The sequence below is a fragment of the Oncorhynchus masou genome, chromosome 28 (genome assembly GCF_036934945.1).
Source record: "Oncorhynchus masou masou isolate Uvic2021 chromosome 28, UVic_Omas_1.1, whole genome shotgun sequence".
Lineage (NCBI taxonomy): Eukaryota > Metazoa > Chordata > Actinopteri > Salmoniformes > Salmonidae > Oncorhynchus > Oncorhynchus masou.
In genome coordinates this window covers 8,950,227-8,973,084 of record NC_088239.1, presented here as the reverse complement: position 1 = coordinate 8,973,084, position 22,858 = coordinate 8,950,227, and the positions used below count along the sequence as shown (strand labels likewise).

At 44.6% G+C, this 22,858-nt stretch overlaps 1 protein-coding gene across 2 annotated transcripts in view; it reads right to left on the bottom strand.

Annotated features, from left to right (window-relative positions):
- LOC135517136 (neuropilin and tolloid-like protein 1) overlaps nucleotides 1-22,858 on the bottom strand; it is a 212,091-nt gene that overhangs the window by 22,857 nt on the left and 166,376 nt on the right. For both annotated transcript variants that reach the window (XM_064941171.1, XM_064941172.1), the window contains exon 7: nucleotides 12,111-12,339. In XM_064941171.1, the coding sequence (XP_064797243.1) occupies nucleotides 12,111-12,339 (229 nt within the window). The remainder of the gene's footprint in view (nucleotides 1-12,110; nucleotides 12,340-22,858) is intronic.

The window sequence follows — 22,858 nt, the reverse complement described above, 5'->3', positions numbered from 1 at the left end:
GTGCTCTTCATAAAGCTATCTATATAATTACATGTCAGACGAACACTAGAGTGCTCTTCATAAAGCTATCTATATAATTACATGTCAGACGAACACTAGAGTGCTCTTCATAAAGCTATCTATATATAATTACATGTCTATATAAGACATGTCAACACTAGAGTGCTCTTCATAAAGCTATCTATATAATTACATGTCAGACGAACACTAGAGTGCTCTTCATAAAGCTATCTATATAATTACATGTCAGAGAACACTAGATCTTCATAAAGCTATCTATATAATTACATGTCAGACGAACACTAGAGTGCTCTTCATAAAGCTATCTATATAATTACATGTCAGACGAACACTAGAGTGCTCTTCATAAAGCTATCTATATAATTACATGTCAGACGAACACTAGAGTGCTCTTCATAAAGCTATCTATATAATTACATGTCAGACGAACACTAGAGTGCTCTTCATAAAGCTATCTATATAATTACATGTCAGACGAACACTAGAGTGCTCTTCATAAAGCTATCTATATAAACATGTCAGACGAACACTAGAGTGCTCTTCATAAAGCTATCTATATAATTACATGTCAGACGAACACTAGAGTGCTCTTCATAAAGCTATCTATATAATTACATGTCAGACGAACACTAGAGTGCTCTTCATAAAGCTATCTATATAATTACATGTCAGACGAACACTAGAGTGCTCTTCATAAAGCTATCTATATAATTACATGTCAGACGAACACTAGAGTGCTCTTCATAAAGCTATCTATATAATTACATGTCAACACTAGAGTGCTCTTCATAAAGCTATCTATATAATTACATGTAGAACACTAGAGTGCTCTTCATAAAGCTATCTATATAATTACATGTCAGACGAACACTAGAGTGCTCTTCATAAAGCTATCTATATAATTACATGTGAACACTAGAGTGCTCTTCATAAAGCTATCTATATAATTACATGTCAGACGAACACTAGAGTGCTCTTCATAAAGCTATCTATATAATTACATGTCAGACGAACACTAGAGTGCTCTTCATAAAGCTATCTATATAATTACATGTCAGACGAACACTAGAGTGCTCTTCATAAAGCTATCTATATAATTACATGTCAGACGAACACTAGAGTGCTCTTCATAAAGCTATCTATATAATTACATGTCAGACGAACACTAGAGTGCTCTTCATAAAGCTATCTATATAATTACATGTCAGACGAACACTAGAGTGCTCTTCATAAAGCTATCTATATAATTACATGTCAGACGAACACTAGAGTGCTCTTCATAAAGCTATCTATATAATTACATGTCAGACGAACACTAGAGTGCTCTTCATAAAGCTATCTATATAATTACATGTCAGACGAACACTAGAGTGCTCTTCATAAAGCTATCTATATAATTACATGTCAGACGAACACTAGAGTGCTCTTCATAAAGCTATCTATATAATTACATGTCAGACGAACACTAGAGTGCTCTTCATAAAGCTATCTATATAATTACATGTCAGACGAACACTAGAGTGCTCTTCATAAAGCTATCTATATAATTACATGTCAGACGAACACTAGAGTGCTCTTCATAAAGCTATCTATATAATTACATGTCAGACGAACACTAGAGTGCTCTTCATAAAGCTATCTATATAATTACATGTCAGACGAACACTAGAGTGCTCTTCATAAAGCTATCTATATAATTACATGTCAGATCTATATAATTAACACTAGACTAGAGTGCTCTTCATAAAGCTATCTATATAATTACATACTATATAAATGTGAACACTCTTCATAAAGCTATCTATATAATTACATGTCAGACGAACACTAGAGTGCTCTTCATAAAGCTATCTATATAATTACATGTCAGACGAACACTAGAGTGCTCTTCATAAAGCTATCTATATAATTACATGTCAGACGAACACTAGAGTGCTCTTCATAAAGCTATCTATATAATTACATGTCAGACGAACACTAGAGTGCTCTTCATAAAGCTATCTATATAATTACATGTCAGACGAACACTAGAGTGCTCTTCATAAAGCTATCTATATAATTACATGTCAGACGAACACTAGAGTGCTCTTCATAAAGCTATCTATATAATTACATGTCAGACGAACACTAGAGTGCTCTTCATAAAGCTATCTATATAATTACATGTCAGACGAACACTAGAGTGCTCTTCATAAAGCTATCTATATAATTACATGTCAGACGAACACTAGAGTGCTCTTCATAAAGCTATCTATATAATTACATGTCAGACGAACACTAGAGTGCTCTTCATAAAGCTATCTATATAATTACATGTCAGACGAACACTAGAGTGCTCTTCATAAAGCTATCTATATAATTACATGTCAGACGAACACTAGAGTGCTCTTCATAAAGCTATCTATATAATTACATGTCAGACGAACACTAGAGTGCTCTTCATAAAGCTATCTATATAATTACATGTCAGACGAACACTAGAGTGCTCTTCATAAAGCTATCTATATAATTACATGTCAGACGAACACTAGAGTGCTCTTCATAAAGCTATCTATATAATTACATGTCAGACGAACACTAGAGTGCTCTTCATAAAGCTATCTATATAATTACATGTCAGACGAACACTAGAGTGCTCTTCATAAAGCTATCTATATAATTACATGTCAGACGAACACTAGAGTGCTCTTCATAAAGCTATCTATATAATTACATGTCAGACGAACACTAGAGTGCTCTTCATAAAGCTATCTATATAATTACATGTCAGACGAACACTAGAGTGCTCTTCATAAAGCTATCTATATAATTACATGTCATGTCTAGAGTGCTCTTCATAAAGCTATCTATATAATGACATGAGTGAACACTAGAGTGCTCTTCATAAAGCTATCTATATAATTACATGTCAGACGAACACTAATTATCTATATAATTACATGTCAGACGAACACTAGAGTGCTCTTCATAAAGCTATCTATATAATTACATGTCAGACGAACACTAGAGTGCTCTTCATAAAGCTATCTATATAATTACATGTCAGACGAACACTAGAGTGCTCTTCATAAAGCTATCTATATAATTACATGTCAGACGAACACTAGAGTGCTCTTCATAAAGCTATCTATATAATTACATGTCAGACGAACACTAGAGTGCTCTTCATAAAGCTATCTATATAATTACATGTCAGACGAACACTAGAGTGCTCTTCATAAAGCTATCTATATAATTACATGTCAGACGAACACTAGAGTGCTCTTCATAAAGCTATCTATATAATTACACAGGCAGGGTAACACCTGGAGAGAATACCGTGATATCCTGGAGATATCTCACTAACACATGACGGCCTGAATCCTTCAGGACCAGAGTTACTGCATATATACATAACTTAACTTGAATGGGAAAAGGAATGATCTACGTATAGATGCCAATAGGGAGACATGTGCAAACTTAAGAGGTACGTTATGATGGTGTGTTGATACTGGCAGGGAATGGAACGCTGTGTGTGTTTGTGTGTGTGCATGTGTGCATATGTGTGTGTGTGTTTGTGCGTGAGTGTGTATCCGTAAGATACAGAGCTGTAGCTGTGATGATAGTTGGCGACTGAGATCATACAAAGTGAGATGTGTTAGGAGAGAGAGAGAGGGAGAATGAGAGAGCGATAGAGGTGTTAGGAGAGAGAGAGGGAGAAAGAGAGAGAGAGAGGGGTGTTAGGAGAGAGAGAGAAAGAGAGAGGGAGAAAGAGAGAGAGAGGGGTGTTAGGAGAGAGAGAGAGAGGTGTTAGGAGAGAGAGAATGAGAGAGAGGTGTTAGGAGAGAGAGAGGGAGAAAGAGAGAGAGAGAGAGGTGTTAGGAGAGAGAGAGAGAGAGAAACAGAGAGAGGGGTGTTAGGAGAGAGACAGAGGCAGAAAGAGAGAGAGGGGTGTTAGGAGAGAGAGAGAAAGAGAGGTGTTAAGAGAGAGAGAGAGAGGGAAAAAGAGAGAGAGGTGTTAGGAGAGAGAGAACGAGAGAGAAAGAGAGATGTGTTAAGAGAGAGAAAGGGAGAGAGGGAGAGGTGTTAGGAGAGAGAAAGGGAGAGAGAGGGAGAGGTGTTAGGAGAGAGAGAAAGGGAGAGAGAGAGAGAGGTGTTAGGAGAGAGAGAGAGAGAGAGAGAGAGAGAGAGAGAGAGATGTGTTAGGAGAGAGAGAAAGGGAGAGAGAGTGAGAAAGAGAGAGAGAAAGAGGGAGAGAGAAAGAGAGAGAGAGGGAGAGAGAGAGATGTGTTAGGAGAGAGAGAGAGAAAGAGGGAGAGAGAAAGAGAGATAGAGAGAGATGTGTTAGGAGAGAGAGAGAAAGAGAGAAAGAGAGAGAGAGAGAGAGGGAGAGAGAGAGAAAGAGATGTGTTAGGAGAGAGAAAGGGAGAGAGGGAGAGGTGTTAGGAGAGAGAAAGGGAGAGAGAGGGAGAGGTGTTAGGAGAGAGAGAAAGGGAGAGAGAGAGAGAGGTGTTAGGAGAGAGAGAGAGAGAGAGAGAGAGAGAGAGAGAGAGAGATGTGTTAGGAGAGAGAGAAAGGGAGAGAGAGTGAGAGAGAGAGAGAAAGAGGGAGAGAGAAAGAGAGAGAGAGAGAGAGATGTGTTAGGAGAGAGAGAGAGAAAGAGGGAGAGAGAAAGAGAGATAGAGAGAGATGTGTTAGGAGAGAGAGAGAAAGAGAGAAAGAGAGAGAGAGAGAGAGGGAGAGAGAGAGAAAGAGATGTGTTAGGAGAGAGAGAAAGGGAGAGAGAGTGAGAAAGAGAGAGAGAAAGAGGGAGAGAGAAAGAGAGATAGAGGGAGAGAGAGAGATGTGTTAACATTTACATTACATTTAAGTCATTTAGCAGACGCTCTTATCCAGAGCGACTTACAAATTGGTGAATTCACCTTCTGACATCCAGTGGAACAGCCAGAGAGAGAGAGAGAGAAAGAGGGAGAGAGAAAGAGAGAGAGAGATGTGTTAGGAGAGAGAGAGAAAGAGAGAGAGAGAGGTCTTAGGAGAGAGAGAGAAAGAGATGTGTTAAGAGAGAGAGAGAAAGAGATGTGTTAGGAGAGAGAGAGAAAGAGATGTGTTAGGAGAGAGAGAGAAAGAGATGTTTAGGAGAGAGAGAGAAAGAGATGTGTTAGGAGAGAGAGAGAGAGAAAGTAGAGACAGTAGAGACAGTAGAGACGGAGCCTTCGAGGCAGCATGAAAAGAGTTATCCAATTATTGCATCTCTGGTAATGTGTCAGCGCTTCATCATCACAGCAATAATTACACAAGCAAGACACCTCCCCTCTCAATCACCAATAACACTAATGCACTAACCATCCTGCGGCCTACCCAGTGTAACGGACACACCCACCCGGTGTAACGGACACACCCACCCGGTGTAACGGACACACCCACCCGGTGTAACGGACACACCCACCCGGTGTAACGGACACACCCACCCGGTGTAACGGACACACCCACCCGGTGTAACAGACAGACCCACCTAGTGTAATAGACAGACCCACCTGGTGTAATAGACAGACCCACCTGGTGTAATAGACAGACCCACCCGGTGTAATAGACAGACCCACCTGGTGTAATAGACAGACCCACCCGGTGTAATAGACAGACCCACCCGGTGTAACGGACACACCCACCCGGTGTAATAGACAGACCCACCTGGTGTAATAGACAGACCCACCTAGTGTAATAGACAGACCCACCTAGTGTAATAGACAGACCCACCTGGTGTAATAGACAGACCCACCTGGTGTAATAGACAGACCCACCTAGTGTAATAGACAGACCCACCTAGTGTAATAGACAGACCCACCTGGTGTAATAGACAGACCCACCTAGTGTAATAGACAGACCCACCTGGTGTAATAGACAGACCCACCTGGTGTAATAGACAGACCCACCTGGTGTAATCGACAGACCCACCTGGTGTAATCGACAGACCCACCTGGTGTAATAGACAGACCCACCTGGTGTAATAGACAGACCCACCTGGTGTAATCGACAGACCTGCTGACGAATCAAATGACTACACCAAGCCAAGACTGTAACGGTTTTTGTGCGGTGAAGGAGAGGCGGACCAAAATGCAGCATGGTTTCTATTCATGTTTAATTGATAAAGACTCTACACATGAACAAACTAACAAAACAATACACGTGAGAAAACCTAAACAGCCTATCTGGTGAAAACAAACACAGAGACAGGAACAATCACCCACAAACACAGAGTGAAACCCAGGCTACCTAAATATGGTTCCCAATCAGAGACAACTAATGACACCTGCCTCTGATTGAGAACCATACTAGGCCAAAACATAGAAATACCCAAATCATAGATAAAACAAACATAGACTGCCCACCCCAACTCACGCCCTGACCATACTAAATAAAGACTAAACAAAGGAAATAAAGGTCAGAACCTGACAAAGACAGTTTCCTCCATTCAAGTAATTTAATGGGATTTAATCCATCTTTATTGCAATCCAATGGTTATATGCTTCAAGTGGTATAGTGTTAACTGAACATTCAATATTTACTGCACTGACTCAACAGAACAGAGGGATGTAGGAGATGACTCCCGAGAACAGAGGGATGTAGGGGTTGACTACTGAGAACAGAGGGATGTAGGGGTTGACTCCTAAGAACAGAGGGATGTAGGGGTTGACTCTTGAGAACAGAGGGATGTAGGGGTTGACTACTGAGAACAGAGGGATGTAGGGGTTGACTCCTAAGAACAGAGGGATGTAGGGGTTGACTCTTGAGAACAGAGGGATGTAGGGGTTGACTCTTGAGAACAGAGGGATGTAGGGGTTGACTACTGAGAACAGAGGGATGTAGGGGTTGACTACTGAGAACAGAGGGTCGTAATGTAGGGGGTGACTACTGAGAACAGAGGGATGTAGGGGTTGACTCTTGAGAACAGAGGGATGTAGGGGTTGACTACTGAGAACAGAGGGATGTAGGGGTTGACTACTGAGAACAGAGGGTCGTAATGTAGGGGTTGACTACTGAGAACAGAGGGATGTAGGGGTTGACTACTGAGAACAGAGGGATGTAGGGGTTGACTCTTGAGAACAGAGGGATGTAGGGGTTGACTCTTGAGAACAGAGGGATGTAGGGGTTGACTACTGAGAACAGAGGGATGTAGGGGTTGACTACTGAGAACAGAGGGTCGTAATGTAGGGGGTGACTACTGAGAACAGAGGGATGTAGGGGTTGACTCTTGAGAACAGAGGGATGTAGGGGTTGACTACTAAGAACAGAGGGATGTAGGGGTTGACTCTTGAGAACAGAGGGATGTAGGGGTTGACTACTGAGAACAGAGGGATGTAGGGGTTGACTCTTGAGAACAGAGGGATGTAGGGGTTGACTACTAAGAACAGAGGGATGTAGGGGTTGACTACTGAGAACAGAGGGATGTAGGGGTTGACTACTGAGAACAGAGGGATGTAGGGGTTGACTCCTAAGAACAGAGGGTCGTAATGTAGGGGTTGACTCTTGAGAACAGAGGGATGTAGGGGTTGACTCTTGAGAACAGAGGGATGTAGGGGTTGACTACTGAGAACAGAGGGATGTAGGGGTTGACTCTTGAGAACAGAGGGATGTAGGGGTTGACTACTGAGAACAGAGGGTCGTAATGTAGGGGTTGACTCCCGAGAACAGAGGGTCGTAATGTAGGGGTTGACTCCCGAGAACAGAGGGTCGTAATGTAGGGGTTGACTCCCGAGAAGAGCACATTGGATAAGAACAAACTATTTCAATGAATTAAAGTCCACCAGTCCCAATTCACATACATTCTTTTGAACGATTCTGGACGTGCACATGTTCTGGTTTAGTGCATCAAAGGATTGAAGTCAGTCCCCAAGCCATCCCTTTATCAGGAGCTGCATGCAGAGTGTTGGGAGCAGCAGTTCACAGAGCAACCCGTCTCCAGTAGGATCTGGTTAGAGTGTGTGGTGGCAGCGCGTGTTTAAACTATGGTTATTTACAGGCTGTGGAAAGGGAAGTGGTAACACTCACAGACACGCACGCACACACACACACACACATGCACAAACACACATGCACACACGCACGCACAAGCACACACACACACGCACACATGCACGCGCACACACACATGTGCACAAACACATATGCAAACACGCGCACACACACACACACTCACACATGCACACACACAGATGTATACATTCAAATGCATACGGCATACACTGTTGTCTGGTACAGAGGAGCCCATTAAACCACACTGCAGTATGGTACAGAGGAGCCCATTAAACCACACTGCAGTATGGGACAGAGGAGCCCATTAAACCACACTGCAGTATGGGACAGAGGAGCCCATTAAACCACACTGCAGTATGGTACAGAGGAGCCCATTAAACCACACTGCTGTCTGGTACAGAGGAGCCCATTAAACCACACTGTTGTCTGGTACAGAGGAGCCCATTAAACCACACTGTTGTCTGGTACAGAGGAGCCCATTAAACCACACTGCTGTCTGGTACAGAGGAGCCCATTAAACCACACTGCTGTCTGGTACAGAGGAGCCCATTAAACCACACTGTTGTCTGGTACAGAGGAGCCCATTAAACCACACTGTTGTCTGGTACAGAGGAGCCCATTAAACCACACTGTTGTCTGGTACAGAGGAGCCCATTAAACCACACTCTCTCTCTCTCTATCTCGCTCTACATGAACACAGTACCAGTTCTTACCACCAAGGGGAGGGCTGTCCCTCTCTCTCTGGGTTTCTGACTGGGTTTCTGACTGGGTTTCTGACCGGGTATCTGACTGGGTATCTGACTGGGTTTCTGACTGGGTATCTGACTGGGTATCTGACTGGGTTTCTGACCGGGTATCTGACTGGGTATCTGACTGGGTTTCTGACTGGGTTTCTGACTGGGTTTCTGACTCGGTTTGTGACTGGGTTTCTGACTGGGTTTCTGACTCTGTATCTGACTGGGTTTCTGACTCTGTATCTGACTGGGTTTCTGACTGGGTTTCTGACTGGGTATCTGACTGGGTTTCTGACTCGGTATCTGACTGGGTTTCTGACTGGGTTTCTGACTGGGTTTCTGACTGGATTTCTGACTGGATTTCTGACTGGGTTTCTGACTGGGTTTCTGACTGGGTATCTGACTGGGTTTCTGACTGGGTTTCTGACTGGGTATCTGACTGGGTTTCTGACTGGGTTTCTGACTGGGTTTCTGACTGGGTATCTGACTGGGTTTCTGACTGGGTTTCTGACTCTGTATCTGACTGGGTTTGTGACTGGGTATCTGACTGGGTTTCTGACTGGGTTTGTGACTGGGTTTCTGACTCTGTATCTGACTCTGTTTCTGACTGGGTTTCTGACTCTGTATCTGACTGGGTTTCTGACTCTGTTTCTGACTGGGTATCTGACTGGGTATCTGACTGGGTATCTGACTGGGTTTCTGACTGGGTTTCTGACTGGGTTTCTGACTCTGTATCTGACTCTGTTTCTGACTGGGTTTCTGACTCTGTATCTGACTGGGTTTCTGACTCTGTTTCTGACTGGGTATCTGACTGGGTTTCTGACTGGGTTTCTGACTGGGTTTCTGACTGGGTTTCTGACTGGGTATCTGACTGGGTTTCTGACTGGGTTTCTGACTGGGTATCTGACTGGGTATCTGACTGGGTTTCTGACTGGGTTTCTGACTGGGTTTCTGACTGGGTTTCTGACTGGGTATCTGACTGGGTTTCTGACTGGGTATCTGACTGGGTTTCTGACTGGGTTTCTGACTGGGTATCTGCTGAGACACTGTTAGTCTTTCAAGGTTATTAAACAGTGACTTTTGTCTTTAGTCTGCAGGGTGTAGCTGAGGATCAGCTGAAGAGATGTGGTATACCTGCACCTTGCCTGGTTCTACCTGCATGTTTAAATAAGTGTTGATGGTGTTGCTCTGTGGTTCTGAACGCAGCTCTAGCAGACGGACCTGCTGGGTATCGGTTGAGTGACTTAGGCATCAGTGTTACCGGGGCAACGGCACAGCCTGGCTTCATTCAGTGGATAGGCCTCAAAAAGTGGAAACAACTGCACTGCCTATTCACACGCACGCACGCACGCACACACACACACACCGATCTAACACTTTTGTAGCTTATGCAGATCTGTGTGTGTGTGTGCGTGTGTGTGTGTGTGTGTGTGTGTGTTATGAAATCTCTCAAGCAGCATTAAGAGACGATACACTCCCTAATAGAATGCTCCCTCTCCAGAGCTGTTTAAACACTCGTAAAGCCACATGAGATAGACTTAGAGTTAGACTGCACCTCTGTAGTCTGTCCTCAGCGGTTTGGCCCAAGCCCACTCCCTCGGGAGCTAACTCTACAGTCAATGAACACACACACATATACTATCTGAGAGAGAGGAGGTGTGGAGGGAAAGAGGAGGTGTGGAGGGAGAGAGGAGCTGTGGAGGAAGAGGGAGAGTGAAGAGAAAGAGGAGAGAGAGAAGACAAATGGAAGGAAGAGAGAAAGAGAAAGAGTGAGAGATAGGAGGTGTGGAGGAAGAGGGAGTGTGAAGAGAGAGAGGAGAGAGGATGTGTGGAGAAAGATGGAGAGTGAAGAGAGAGAGGAGAGAGAGGTGTGGAGGAAGAGGGAGTGTGAAGAGAGAGAGGAGAGAGGATGTGTGGAGAAAGATGGAGAGTGAAGAGAGAGAGGAGAGAGAGGTGTGGAGGAAGAGGGAGTGTGAAGAGAGAGAGGAAAGAGGATGTGTGGAGAAAGATGGAGAGTGAAGAGAGAGAGGAGAGAGAGGAGGTGTGGAGGAAGAGGGAGTGTGAAGAGAGAGAGGAGAGAGGAGGTGTGGAGGAAGAGGGAGAGTGAAGAGAGAGAGGAGAGAGAGGAGGTGTGGAGGAAGAGGGAGTGTGAAGAGAGAGGAGAGAGGAGGTGTTGAGGAAGAGGGAGAGTGAAGAGAGAGAGGAGAGAGAGGGAGTGTGAAGAGAAAGAGGAGAGAGAGAGAAGACAAATGGAAGGAAGAGAGAAAGAGAGAGAGAGGAGGTGTGTGTCACGTCTACGTCTCGACGTCACCAGTTGTCTCATCATTACACACAACTTCCAGCATTGTTAAGTGCACCTGCACCTCATGACAATCACCTGGACGCATCACTTCTAGGATGACCTCCCCTGTGTCTGTCTGTCCCTTCAGTTATGTCCCCAGGCACTATTACTTGTGTTTTTCATGTCCAGACGCTGCTCTTGTTTTGTATTGTTCCATGTTTATTGTATTATTAAATTCACCCTCAGTACATGCTTCTCAACTCCCAGCGTCTGTGTTCCAGGGTGGAGGGAGAAAGAGGGAAGAGAGAGGACCATTCCCTCGGGGCTAACTCTACAGTCAATGAACCCATACATTTAAACTAACTAAACTTAAACCCTTGAATGAGGAGGCGTTCTAAAACTTTTGACCAGTAGTGTAACATGATTCTAACAGTTGTTCCAGCTCATACCAGCCAATCAACCATTCAAGAGGATATGAACACAATCAACTGAAGTGTTACTAAATCAGTAAAGCAGATTACAGTTATGCAGATATCTCTCTCTCACTCTCTCTATATATATATATATATATACATATATAATTACTTACAAATCATACAATGTGATTTTCTGGATTTTTGTTTTAGATTCCGTCTCTCACAGTTGAAGTGTACCTATGATAAAAATTACAGACCTCTACATGCTTTGTAAGTTGGAAAACCTGCAAAATCAGCAGTGTATCAAATACATGTTCTCCCCACGCTCCTATTTCTATTTAATGGCCGCCACTAGGTGGGTTGTTTTAGGGTCGGTTTAACACTGCAGACATGGGGTTAGGGGGTCACGCTATGACTGTTAGGGGGCGTTCATGTACCCTATCCATACATTAATGTAGGTCATCTGATCCATCCCCACTAGATTGTTCATTTTCCAGTAAATGTCTTGACTGCATAGCTTTTCCATTGACACAACATACATATCCAATGTATCATGATGACGGGTCTAGCAACACACATCTGTGTATTTCCGGTCAGCCCTGCCAGGATATGAGTGAATGTGTATGTGCACATCACCAACAGTCTTACGTTCTTGGAAGGTGGTGAAGAGTATCCTGAAGTGGCTCCTTCTGCTGCCCTGGTCGGCCCACATCCTGATCACCCCCGTGGTGGACACCAGCATCACGTCGTTGGCCACCGTAGAGCAGAACTTGTTCTTCAGGTCCTCCACGGACGCACTGCCGTCGTACACCGCCACAAAGTTACGCTTACACTCATTACTGTTCTGCATCTCATAGTCCAGGAAACGCAGGTAGATCTGGGGGTGGAGGGAGAGGGAAAAGAGAGGAGAGAGAGAGAGAGAGAGGGTGGAGGGAGAGAGGAGAGGTGTCAGGAGAGAGGGAGAGAGGAGAGGTGTCAGGAGAGAGAGAGGGTGAAGGGTTAGGAAAAAGAGAGGAGGGTTGAGGGAGAGGAAAGAGAGGAGGGTGGAGGAAGAGGGAGAGTGAAGAGAGGAGAGAGAGAGAGAGAGGAGGGTTGAGGGAGAGGAAAGAGAGGAGGGTGGAGGAAGAGGGAGAATGAAGAGGAGAGAGAGAGAGAGAGAGAGAGAGAGGAGGGTTGAGGGAGAGGAAAGAGAGGAGGGTGGAGGAAGAGGGAAGAGAAGAGGGGTGGAGGGAGAGAGGAGGGGTGGAGGGAGAGAGAGAGCGAAGGGGTGGAGGGAGAGGAAAAGAGAGGAGGGTGGAGAGTGAGGGAAGAGATGAGGGTGGAGGGAGAGAGAAGAGAGGCGGGTGGAAGGAGAGAGAGAGAGACTATTTGCACATCATTACAACACTAATATGATACTTGAAATGTCTTTACAATCACAAAAATGTCTAAATAATAATGTCTACTGTTCATTTTTATTCTTTATTTCCCTTTTGTTTATTATCTATTTCACTTGCTTTGGAAATGTAAACATATTTTTCTCATGCTAATAAATCCCTTAAATTGAATTGAAATTGAAATTGAATTGAGAGAGAGAGAGAGAGAGAGAGAGAGAGAGAGAAGGGGTGGAGGGTGAGTGAGAGAGGAGAGGGAGAGAGAAAGTGTGGAGGGAGAGAGAGGGGGTGGAGGGTGAGTGGGAGATGAGAGGTGGAGGGTGAGTGAGAGAGGAGAGGTGGAGAGAGGGAGAGAGAATGTGTGGAGGGAGAGAGAGGGGTGGAGGGTGAGTGAGAGAGGAGAGGTGGAGAGAGAGGGAGAGAGAGAGAGGGAGAGAGAGAGAGAAGGGGTGGAGGGTGAGAGAGAGGAGAGGTGGAGAGAGAGAGAAAGTGTGGAGGGAGATAGAATGGAAGGAAAAGAGAAAGACAGAGAGAAAGAATAATATATATTATGTATATTATCTACCTCACTTGCTTTGGCAATGTTAACACATGTTTCCCATGCCAATAAAGCCCATTGAATTGAATTGAAAGAGAGACAGAGATAGGAGGGGTTGAGAGAGAAAGAAGGAAGAGAGAGAGAGGTAGGAGGGGTTGAGGGAGAAAGAAGGAAGAGAGAGAGATAGGAGGGGTTGAGGAAGAAAGAAGGAAGAGAGACAGAGATAGGAGGGGTTGAGGGAGAAAGAGGGAAGAGAGAGAGATAGGAGGGGTTGAGGGAGAAAGAGGGAAGAGAGAGAGATAGGAGGGGTTGAGGGAGAAAGAGGGAAGAGAGAGAGATAGGAGGGGTTGAGGAAGAAAGAGGGAAGAGAGACAGAGATAGGAGGGGTTGAGGAAGAAAGAGGGAAGAGAGACAGAGATAGGAGGGGTTGAGGGAGAAAGAAGGAAGAGAGACAGAGATAGGAGGGGTTGAGGGAGAAAGAGGGACGAGAGACAGAGATAGGAGGGGTTGAGGAAGAAAGAGGGAAGAGAGACAGAGATAGGAGGGGTTGAGGGAGAAAGAGGGAAGAGAGACAGAGATAGGAGAGGTTGAGGGAGAAAGAGGGAAGAGAGACAGAGATAGGAGGGGTTGAGGGAGAAAGAGGGAAGAGAGACAGAGATAGGAGGGGTTGAGGAAGAAAGAGGGAAGAGAGACAGAGATAGGAGGGGTTGAGGGAGAAAGAGGGAAGAGAGACAGAGATAGGAGGGGTTGAGGGAGAAAGAGGGAAGAGAGACAGAGATAGGAGGGGTTGAGGGAGAAAGAGGGAAGAGAGACAGAGATAGGAGGGGTTGAGGAAGAAAGAGGGAAGAGAGACAGAGATAGGAGGGGTTGAGGAAGAAAGAGGGAAGAGAGACAGAGATAGGAGGGGTTGAGGGAGAAAGAGGGAAGAGAGACAGAGATAGGAGGGGTTGAGGAAGAAAGAGGGAAGAGAGACAGAGATAGGAGGGGTTGAGGGAGAAAGAGGGAAGAGAGAGAGATGGGAGGGGTTGAGGGAGAAAGAGGGAAGAGAGACAGAGATGGGAGGGGTTCAGGGAGAAAGAAGGAAGAGAGAGAGAGAAGGGAAGTGGATGGGAATTGACAAGGAGACAAAGCATAAGGATAGAATCTAAGAGTAAGGAGGATGAGGGATAGAGATGTCAACAGATATCGAGAAGTAGAAATGGGTAGAGGGAAAACAGCGGTCAGGGAAAAATGGAAGAGAGAGATAAATGTTGAGTCATTCCTTCTTATTCCTTTCTGTCGTCACATCCTCAGTAGTAAGGACAACGCCTTGCATTGACAGCAGTGTCCAATCAGATCATGATAAACGTCTTCAAACAGACTGAGAGGAGCTCTTAGGTTTGCACTCTCATTCATGTCTGTGCGTCTGCTAGATCAAACATGTGTCTTTACTCGACAAAACTTACAGTCATCACACACAGCACTACTGAGAGACCGGAGAAGTTGAAGATGAATCATTCAACGGTTCACTCGCTAGGTTTCATACAGTAAGACACATCCAAGTCTTCTTGTCTCTCTTAGAAGGACTGACCACTGACATTTGAGCCTGATCACAGAACTAGCACTGAAAGAAAGCAGTATGCACACTTCTTACCTTCACACATCACAGCCAGACTGTTTGAAATATTAAACAATCAAAGTTTATTGGTCATGGACACAGATTCGCAGAATCTCCGAAACCGCCGCCCTCCTGGGCTTTTCACGCAGGACAATGTCTAGGCTGTGGCCGTAATGCCCTCTAAAAAAAGGGTGTGGCCATTGTGCCCTTGGGCTGAATATAATAATTCCCTTCAACCCGGCTGTCAATCTCTGTGCTGCGAAAGCAGCTCTCACTCATATCGCTTTCTCAGAAATCTAAATTCTTATTAGCCAATGCCCGTCATGTGATCGGGTTCTTCTCACAGGCATGGCAGCTCCGAAGTAGGCTACAACAGAAGACAGACACATCGGGGATGCGACGGCACGAGTCCCTATCGAATCCCCAGGCACTTATTGAAGATGTTGGACGAACTGTCCATATTTACTGTTCTTTAACCTACTAGGTGAGTAGGCCTAACAAACAGCAAAAGTACTAGTTTATGTCAATCTACTATCACACATAGTACAAACGTTGATTTCATCTATTGGTCAGCTTTTCCTTCTGTATGATAAATTAAATATTCCAAACATACTCTGGGACAGTGGTTGGACATACTCTAGGACAGTGGTTGGACATACTCTGGGACAGTGGTTGGACATACTCTAGGACAGTGGTTGGACATACTCTGGGACAGTGGTTGGACATACTCTGGGACAGTGGTTGGACATACTCTGGGACAGTGGTTGGACATACTCTGGGACAGTGGTTGGACATACTCTGGGACAGTGGTTGGACATACTCTGGGACAGTGGTTGGACATACTCTGGGACAGTGGTTGGACATACTCTGGGACAGTGGTTGGACATACTCTGGGACAGTGGTTGGACATACTCTGGGACAGTGGTTGGACATACTCTGGGACAGTGGTTGGACAACAGACCCAGTCCTTTCTCATGTTGCAGGGTGCAACAGACACGGGCCTTTCTCATGTTGCAGGGTGGACAACAGACACGGGCCTTTCTCATGTTGCAGGGTGGACAACAGACACGGGCCTTTCTCATGTTGCAGGGTGGACAACAGACACGGGCCTTTCTCATGTTGCAGGGTGGACAACAGACACGGGCCTTTCTCATGTTGCAGGGTGGACAACAGACACGGGCCTTTCTCATGTTGCAGGGTGGACAACAGACACGGTCCTTCCTCATGTTGCAGGGTGGACAACAGACACGGGCCTTTCTCATGTTGCAGGGTGGACAACAGACACGGGCCTTCCTCATGTTGCAGGGTGGACAACAGACACGGTCCTTCCTCATGTTGCAGGGTGGACAACAGACACGGTCCTTCCTCATGTTGCAGGGTGGACAACAGACACGGTCCTTCCTCATGTTGCAGGGTGGACAACAGACACGGGCCTTTCTCATGTTGCAGAGTGGACAACAGACACGGGCCTTCCTCATGTTGCAGGGTGGACAACAGACACGGGCCTTTCTCATGTTGCAGGGTGGACAACAGACACGGGCCTTTCTCATGTTGCAGGGTGGACAACAGACACGGGCCTTTCTCATGTTGCAGGGTGGACAACAGACACGGGCCTTTCTCATGTTGCAGGGTGGACAACAGACACGGTCCTTTCTCTCCTATCTGAAGTAACAGTACATCATGTATGACAACAGACATCTTCCAGCCTTTAGATATGAATAATGTTATATTTGTCAAAACATGACTGGTGTTTAGCCTATATCTACACATTACATATACAAAATGAGTGGATTTGGCTATTTCAGCCACACCCGTTGCTGACAGGTGTATAAAATTGAGCACACAGCCATGCAATCTCCATACACAAACATTGGCAGTAGAATGTCATTACTGAAGAGCTCAGTGACTTTCAACGTGGCACCGTCATAGGATGCCACCTTTCCAACAAGTTAGTTAGTCAACTTTCTGCCCTGCTAGAGCTGCCCCTGTCAACTGTTTGTGCTGTTATTGTGAAGCCATGGCCACACAAGCTCACAGAACGGGATTGGTGAGTGCTGAAGAGCATATTGCGTAAGAATTGTCTGTCCTCGGTTGCAACACTATTTACCAAGTTCACAAACTGCCTCTGGAAGCAACGTCAGCACAAAAAATGTTCATCAGGGGCTTCATGAAATGGGTTTCCATGGACGAGCAGCGACACACAAGCCTAAGATCACCATGCGCAATGCCAAGCATTGGCTGGAGTGGTGTAAAGCTTGCTGCCATTGGACTCTGGAACCGTGGAAACGAATTCTCTGGAGTGATGAATCACTCTTCCCCATCTGGCAGTCCGATGGACAAATCTGGGTTTGGCAGATGCCAGGAGAATGCTACCTGCCCCAATTGATAGTGCCAACTGTAAAGTTTGGTGGATGAGGGTCTGTAGCTGTTTTTCACGGTTCAGGCCCCTTAGTTCCAGTGAAGGGAAATCTTAACGCTAGAGCATACAATGATATTCTAAACGACACTGTGCTACCAACTCCGTGGCAACAGTTTGGAGAAGGCCATTTCTTGTTTCAGCATGACAATGCCCCCAAGCACAACGCAAGGTCCACACAGAAATGGTTTGTCGAGATCAGTGTGTCGAGATCAGAACTTGCCTGGCCTGCACAGAGCCCTGAACTCAACCCCATTGAACACCTCTGGAATTAATTGGAATGCCGACTGCGAGCCAGGCCTAACCGCCAAACATCAGTGCTTGATCTCACTAATGCACTTGCCGATGTAACGGTTCTCATTTTGTCTGTCGAAGGAGAAGCGGACCAAAATGCAGCGTGGTGGTTATTCATGTTCTTTAATGAAAGGGAACTCAACATGAAATAACTAACAATACAAACCGACAAACGGAAACCTATACAGCCTATCTGGTGAACAACAAACACAGAGACAGGAACAATCACCCACAAAATACTCAAAGAATATGGCTGCCTAAATATGGTTCCCAATCAGAGACAACGATAAACACCTGCCTCTGATTGAGAACCACTCCAGACAGCCATAGACTATGCTAGATACCCCCACTAAGCCACACACCCAACACCTAACAACACCCCAAGACAAAACACACCACAATAAACCCATGTCACACCCCGGCCTGACCAAATAAATAAAGACAAACACAATATACTACGACCAGGGCGTGACAGCCGCTGAAGTCCCTGCAGCAATGTTCTAACATCTAGTGGAAAGCCTTCCCAGGAGAGTGAAGGATGTTATAGCAGAAAAGTGGGGACTAACTCCATATTAAGGATTTTGGAATGAAATGTTCGATCAGCAGGTGTCCACATACTTTTGGTAATGTAGTATATGTAACTAAAAGTCTAATTAAAGTTTGGCTACATTTTAAGGCGCCTCCCTCATATCCACATCGTCTGAACATGACAGGCTGTAGCCAATAGCTATCACCTACACTGTCACAAGATAAGCTGTAGCCAATTGCTATCACCTAGACCGTGACATGACAGGTTGTAGCCAGTAGCTATCACCTACACTATGACATGACAGGCTGTAGCCAATAGCTATCACCTACACTATGACATGACAGGTTGTAGAGAATAGCTACCACCTACAATGTGACATAACAGGCTATAGCCAATAGCTATCAACTCCACTTTGACATGTAGGCTAATTATTTATGTGCATTTACAGTTGAAGTCAGAAGTTTACATACACTTAGGTTGGAGTCAATAAAATTCATTTTTCAACCACTCCACAAATGTCCTGTTAACAAACTATTGTTTTGGCAAGACACAAGTAATTTTTCCCACAATTTTTACAGACAGATTATTTCACTTATTATTCACTGTATCACAATTCCAGTGGGTCAGACGTTTACATACACTAAGACGACTGTGCCTTTAAACAGCTTGGAAAATTCCAGAAAATGATGTCTTGGCTTTAGGAGCTTCTGCTAGGCTAATTTACATAATTTGAGTCAATTGGAGATGTACTTGTGGAGGTATTTCAAGGCTTACCTTCAAACTCAGTGCCTCTTGATATCATGGGAAAATCAAAAGAAATCAGCCAAGACCTCAGAAAAAAATTGTCGACCTTACAAAAGCCTGAAGGTACCATGTTCATCTGTACAAACAATAGTACGCAAGTATAAACACCATGGGACCACGCAGCCGTCATACCACTCAGGAAGGAGACACGTTCTGTCTCCTAGAGATTAAACTACTTTGGTGCGAAAAGTGCAAATCAATCCCAGAACAACAGCAAAGGACCTTGCGAAGATGCTGGAGGAAACAGGTTCAAAAGTATCTATATCCACAGTAAAACGAGTTCTATATCAACATAACCTGAAGGCCGCTCAGCAAGGAAGAAGACACTGCTCCAAAACCGCCATAAAAAAAGCCAGACTACAGTTTGCAATTGCACATGGGGACAAAGATCGTACTTTTTGGAGAAATGCCCTCTGGTCTGATGAAACAAAATATAACTGTTTGGCCATAATGACCATCGTTATGTTAGGAGGGAAAACGGGGAGGCTTGCAAGCCAAAGAACACCATCCCAACCGTGAAGCACGGGGGTGGCAGCATCATTGTGTGGGGGTTCTTTGCTGCAGGAGGGACTGGTGCACTTCATAAAATAGATGGCTTCATGAGGTAGGAAAATGATGTGGATATATTGAAGCAACATCTCAAGACATCAGTCAGGAAGTTAACTTCTTATGGCTGGGTGGCAGTATTGAGTAGCTTGGATGAATAAGTTGCCCAAAGTAAACGGCCTGCTCCTCAGTCTCAGTTGCTAATATATGCATATCATTATTAGTATTGGATATAAAACACTCTAAAGTTTCCAAAACTGTCAAAATATTGTCTGTGAGTATAACAGAACTGATATTGCAGGCAAAACCCTGAGGAAAATCAAACCAGGAAGTGGCTTCTATTTTGAAAACTCCATGTTCCATAGCCTGCCTTTGCTCCATTTAAAGGGATATCAACCAGATTCCTTTTCCTATCACTTCCTCAAGGTGTCAACAGTCTTTAGACATAGTTTCAGGCTTTTATTTTGAAAAATGAGCGAGAAAGATAACATTTTGTCATTGTATGGCTGGGTACCAGCAGCGTTTTGTATGCGCAACAGAGTTTGGGCAGCCATTGCCTTTCCCTCTCGTACTGAAAAAGACAGTTGTGGTTGATATATTATCGATGATATATTTTAAAAACAACCTGAGGATTGATTATAAAAAACGTTTCTGTGGACATTACGGATACTATTTGGAATTTGTCTGTGTTGTCGTGACAACTCTTTCCTGTGGATTTCTGAACATAATGCTCCAAACAAACGGAGGTATTTTGGATATAAAATAATCTTTATGGAACAAAAGGAACATTTATTGTGTAACTGGGAGTCTCGTGAGTGAAAACATCTGAAAATCATCAAAGGTAAACAATTAATTTCATTGCTTTTCTGATTTTCGTGACCAAGCTACTTGATGCTAGGTGTTTATAATGTTTTGTCGCGCGATCGATAAACTTACACAAACTCTTGGATTGCTTTTGCTGCATATTCTCAAAATCTGACACAACAGGTGGATTAACAAAAGGCTAAGCTGTGTTTTGCTATATAGCACTTGTGATTTCATGAATATAAATATTTGTAGAAATATTATTTGAATGTGGCGCTATGCAATTTCAGCGGTTGTTGATGAAAATTATCCCGTTAACGGGATTGCATCCGTAAGAAGTTAAAGCTTGGTCGCAAATGGGTCTTCCAAATGTACAATGACCTCAAGAATACTTCCAAAGTTGTAGCAAAATGGCTTAAGGACAACAAAGTCAAGGTATTGGAGTGGCCATCACAAAGCCCTGACCTCAATCCCATAGAACATTTGTGGGCAGAACTGAAAAAGCGTGTGCGAGCAAGTTAAACAATTTAAAGGCAATGCTACCAAATACAAATTGAGTGTATGTAAACTTCTGACCCACTTGGAATGTGATGAAAGAAAGAAAAGCTGAAATTAATCATTCTCTCTACTATTATTCTGACATTTCACATTCTTAAAATAAAGTGGTGATTCTAACTGACCTAAAATAGAGAATTTTTACTAGGATTAAATGTCAGAAATTGAAAAAAAAACAACAGAAAAACTGAGTTTAAATGTATTTGGCTAAGGTATATGTAAACCTCCGACTTCAACTGTACATAGACTTTTGTTTTTCTTAACAGAATAGCTACTGTTTTTCAGTTTTCAAATCAATTGGCTATGTTGGTGCAGATGGCCTTGGTTCCCTGGCAGATTTGGGCACCTCTTGAAGGCCATATGGCCTTGACCCTAATATCACGAAATTTGAACTTGAAGCTTTTGACCCTCTCCACTGTGGCCAGTCCACGTGGATGGGGGCGTGCTCTCTCTGCTGTCTCCTGTAGTCCATTATCAGTGCATTTGTTTTTTGTTGACTAAGGGAGAGGTTATTTTCCTGGCATCAGTCCGCCAGGGCCCTCATCTTCTCCCTGTAGTCTGTCTCATCGTTGGTGGTAATCAGGCCACTGTCGTCAGCAAACTTGATGATTGAGTTGGAGACGTGCATGGCCACACAGTCATGGCTGAACAGGGAGTACAGGAGGGGGCTGAGCACACACCCCTGTGGTGCCCCTGTGTTGAGGATCAGCGTGGTGGGGGTGTTGTTGCCTAACTTCACAACTTGGGGAACCATCAGGAAGTCCAGGACCCAGTTGCACAGGGAGGGACTCAGACCCAGGGCCCTGAGCTTAGTGATGAGCTTGGAGGGTATTATGGTGTTGAACACCGAGCTGTAGTCGATGAACAGCATTCTGACATAGGTATTCCTCTTGTCCAGATGGGATAGGGCAGTGTGCAGAGCGATGGCGAGTGCGTCGTCTGTGGATTGGTTGGAGGGATTATAAAAACTGTAGTGTATCTAGGGTGTCAGATAAGGTAGAGGTGAATTGATCCTTAACAAACCTCTCAAAAACCTTTAAGGTGACAGAAGTGAGTGCAACAGGGCAAGAGTAATTTAGTTCAGTTATAAGTGGGGACAACAGACCGGGATATGGAGAGATTGAATATGTCCGTAAACACTCCAGCCAGCTGGCCTGCACATGCTCTGAGGACGCGGCTTGGGATGCAGTCTGGGCCAGCGGCCTTTGCCAGGGTTTACATGCTTTAGGTCACGTCGGCCACAGAGGATGAGAGCACACAGTCCTCGTGAGTGTCGGGGGCCCACGTCGGTGGTTCGATGTTGTTTTCCTGGAAGCAGAAAGTGTTTAACTCGTCCAAGTTTGAGGCGTCAGTGTCTGCGACGTGGCTGTCTTTCCCTTTATGATCCGTGATTGTCTGGAGACCCTGACACATACAGTGCGTCTCATGTCTGAGCGGTTGAATTGCGACGCCAGAGACGAAAAATGTCTCCACTCCAAGTCGTTTTGCTTCTCTCATTGTTCCCAGTCACTTCATCATGGTTAAATGTGGTGGTTGGCGCTTTCAGTTTTGTGTGAATGCTGCCATATGTCATTGATTTTGGTTTGGATAAGTTCTAATTGTCAGAGTGGGAACATCCTCTATGCACTTCCTGATGTACTCACAGACATCCTCTATGCACTTCCTGATGTACTCACAGAGTCAGTGTATATCGTCAATACTATTCTCAGAGGGGACATTTCACAGTCTGCAAGATCAAAACAGTTTTGAAGCCGATTGGTCAGACCAACGGTGAACAGTCCTTACCATGGGTGCTCACTGTTTAAGTTCCTGCTTATAGGTGGGGAAGAGCAGAATGGAGGCGTGACCTGATTTACTGAAGAGAGGGCGGGGGGAGGGCCTTACCATTATAAAGAGGATTCTTTCTTATTAAACGATCACATGGATAAGAGTTTTTCCTG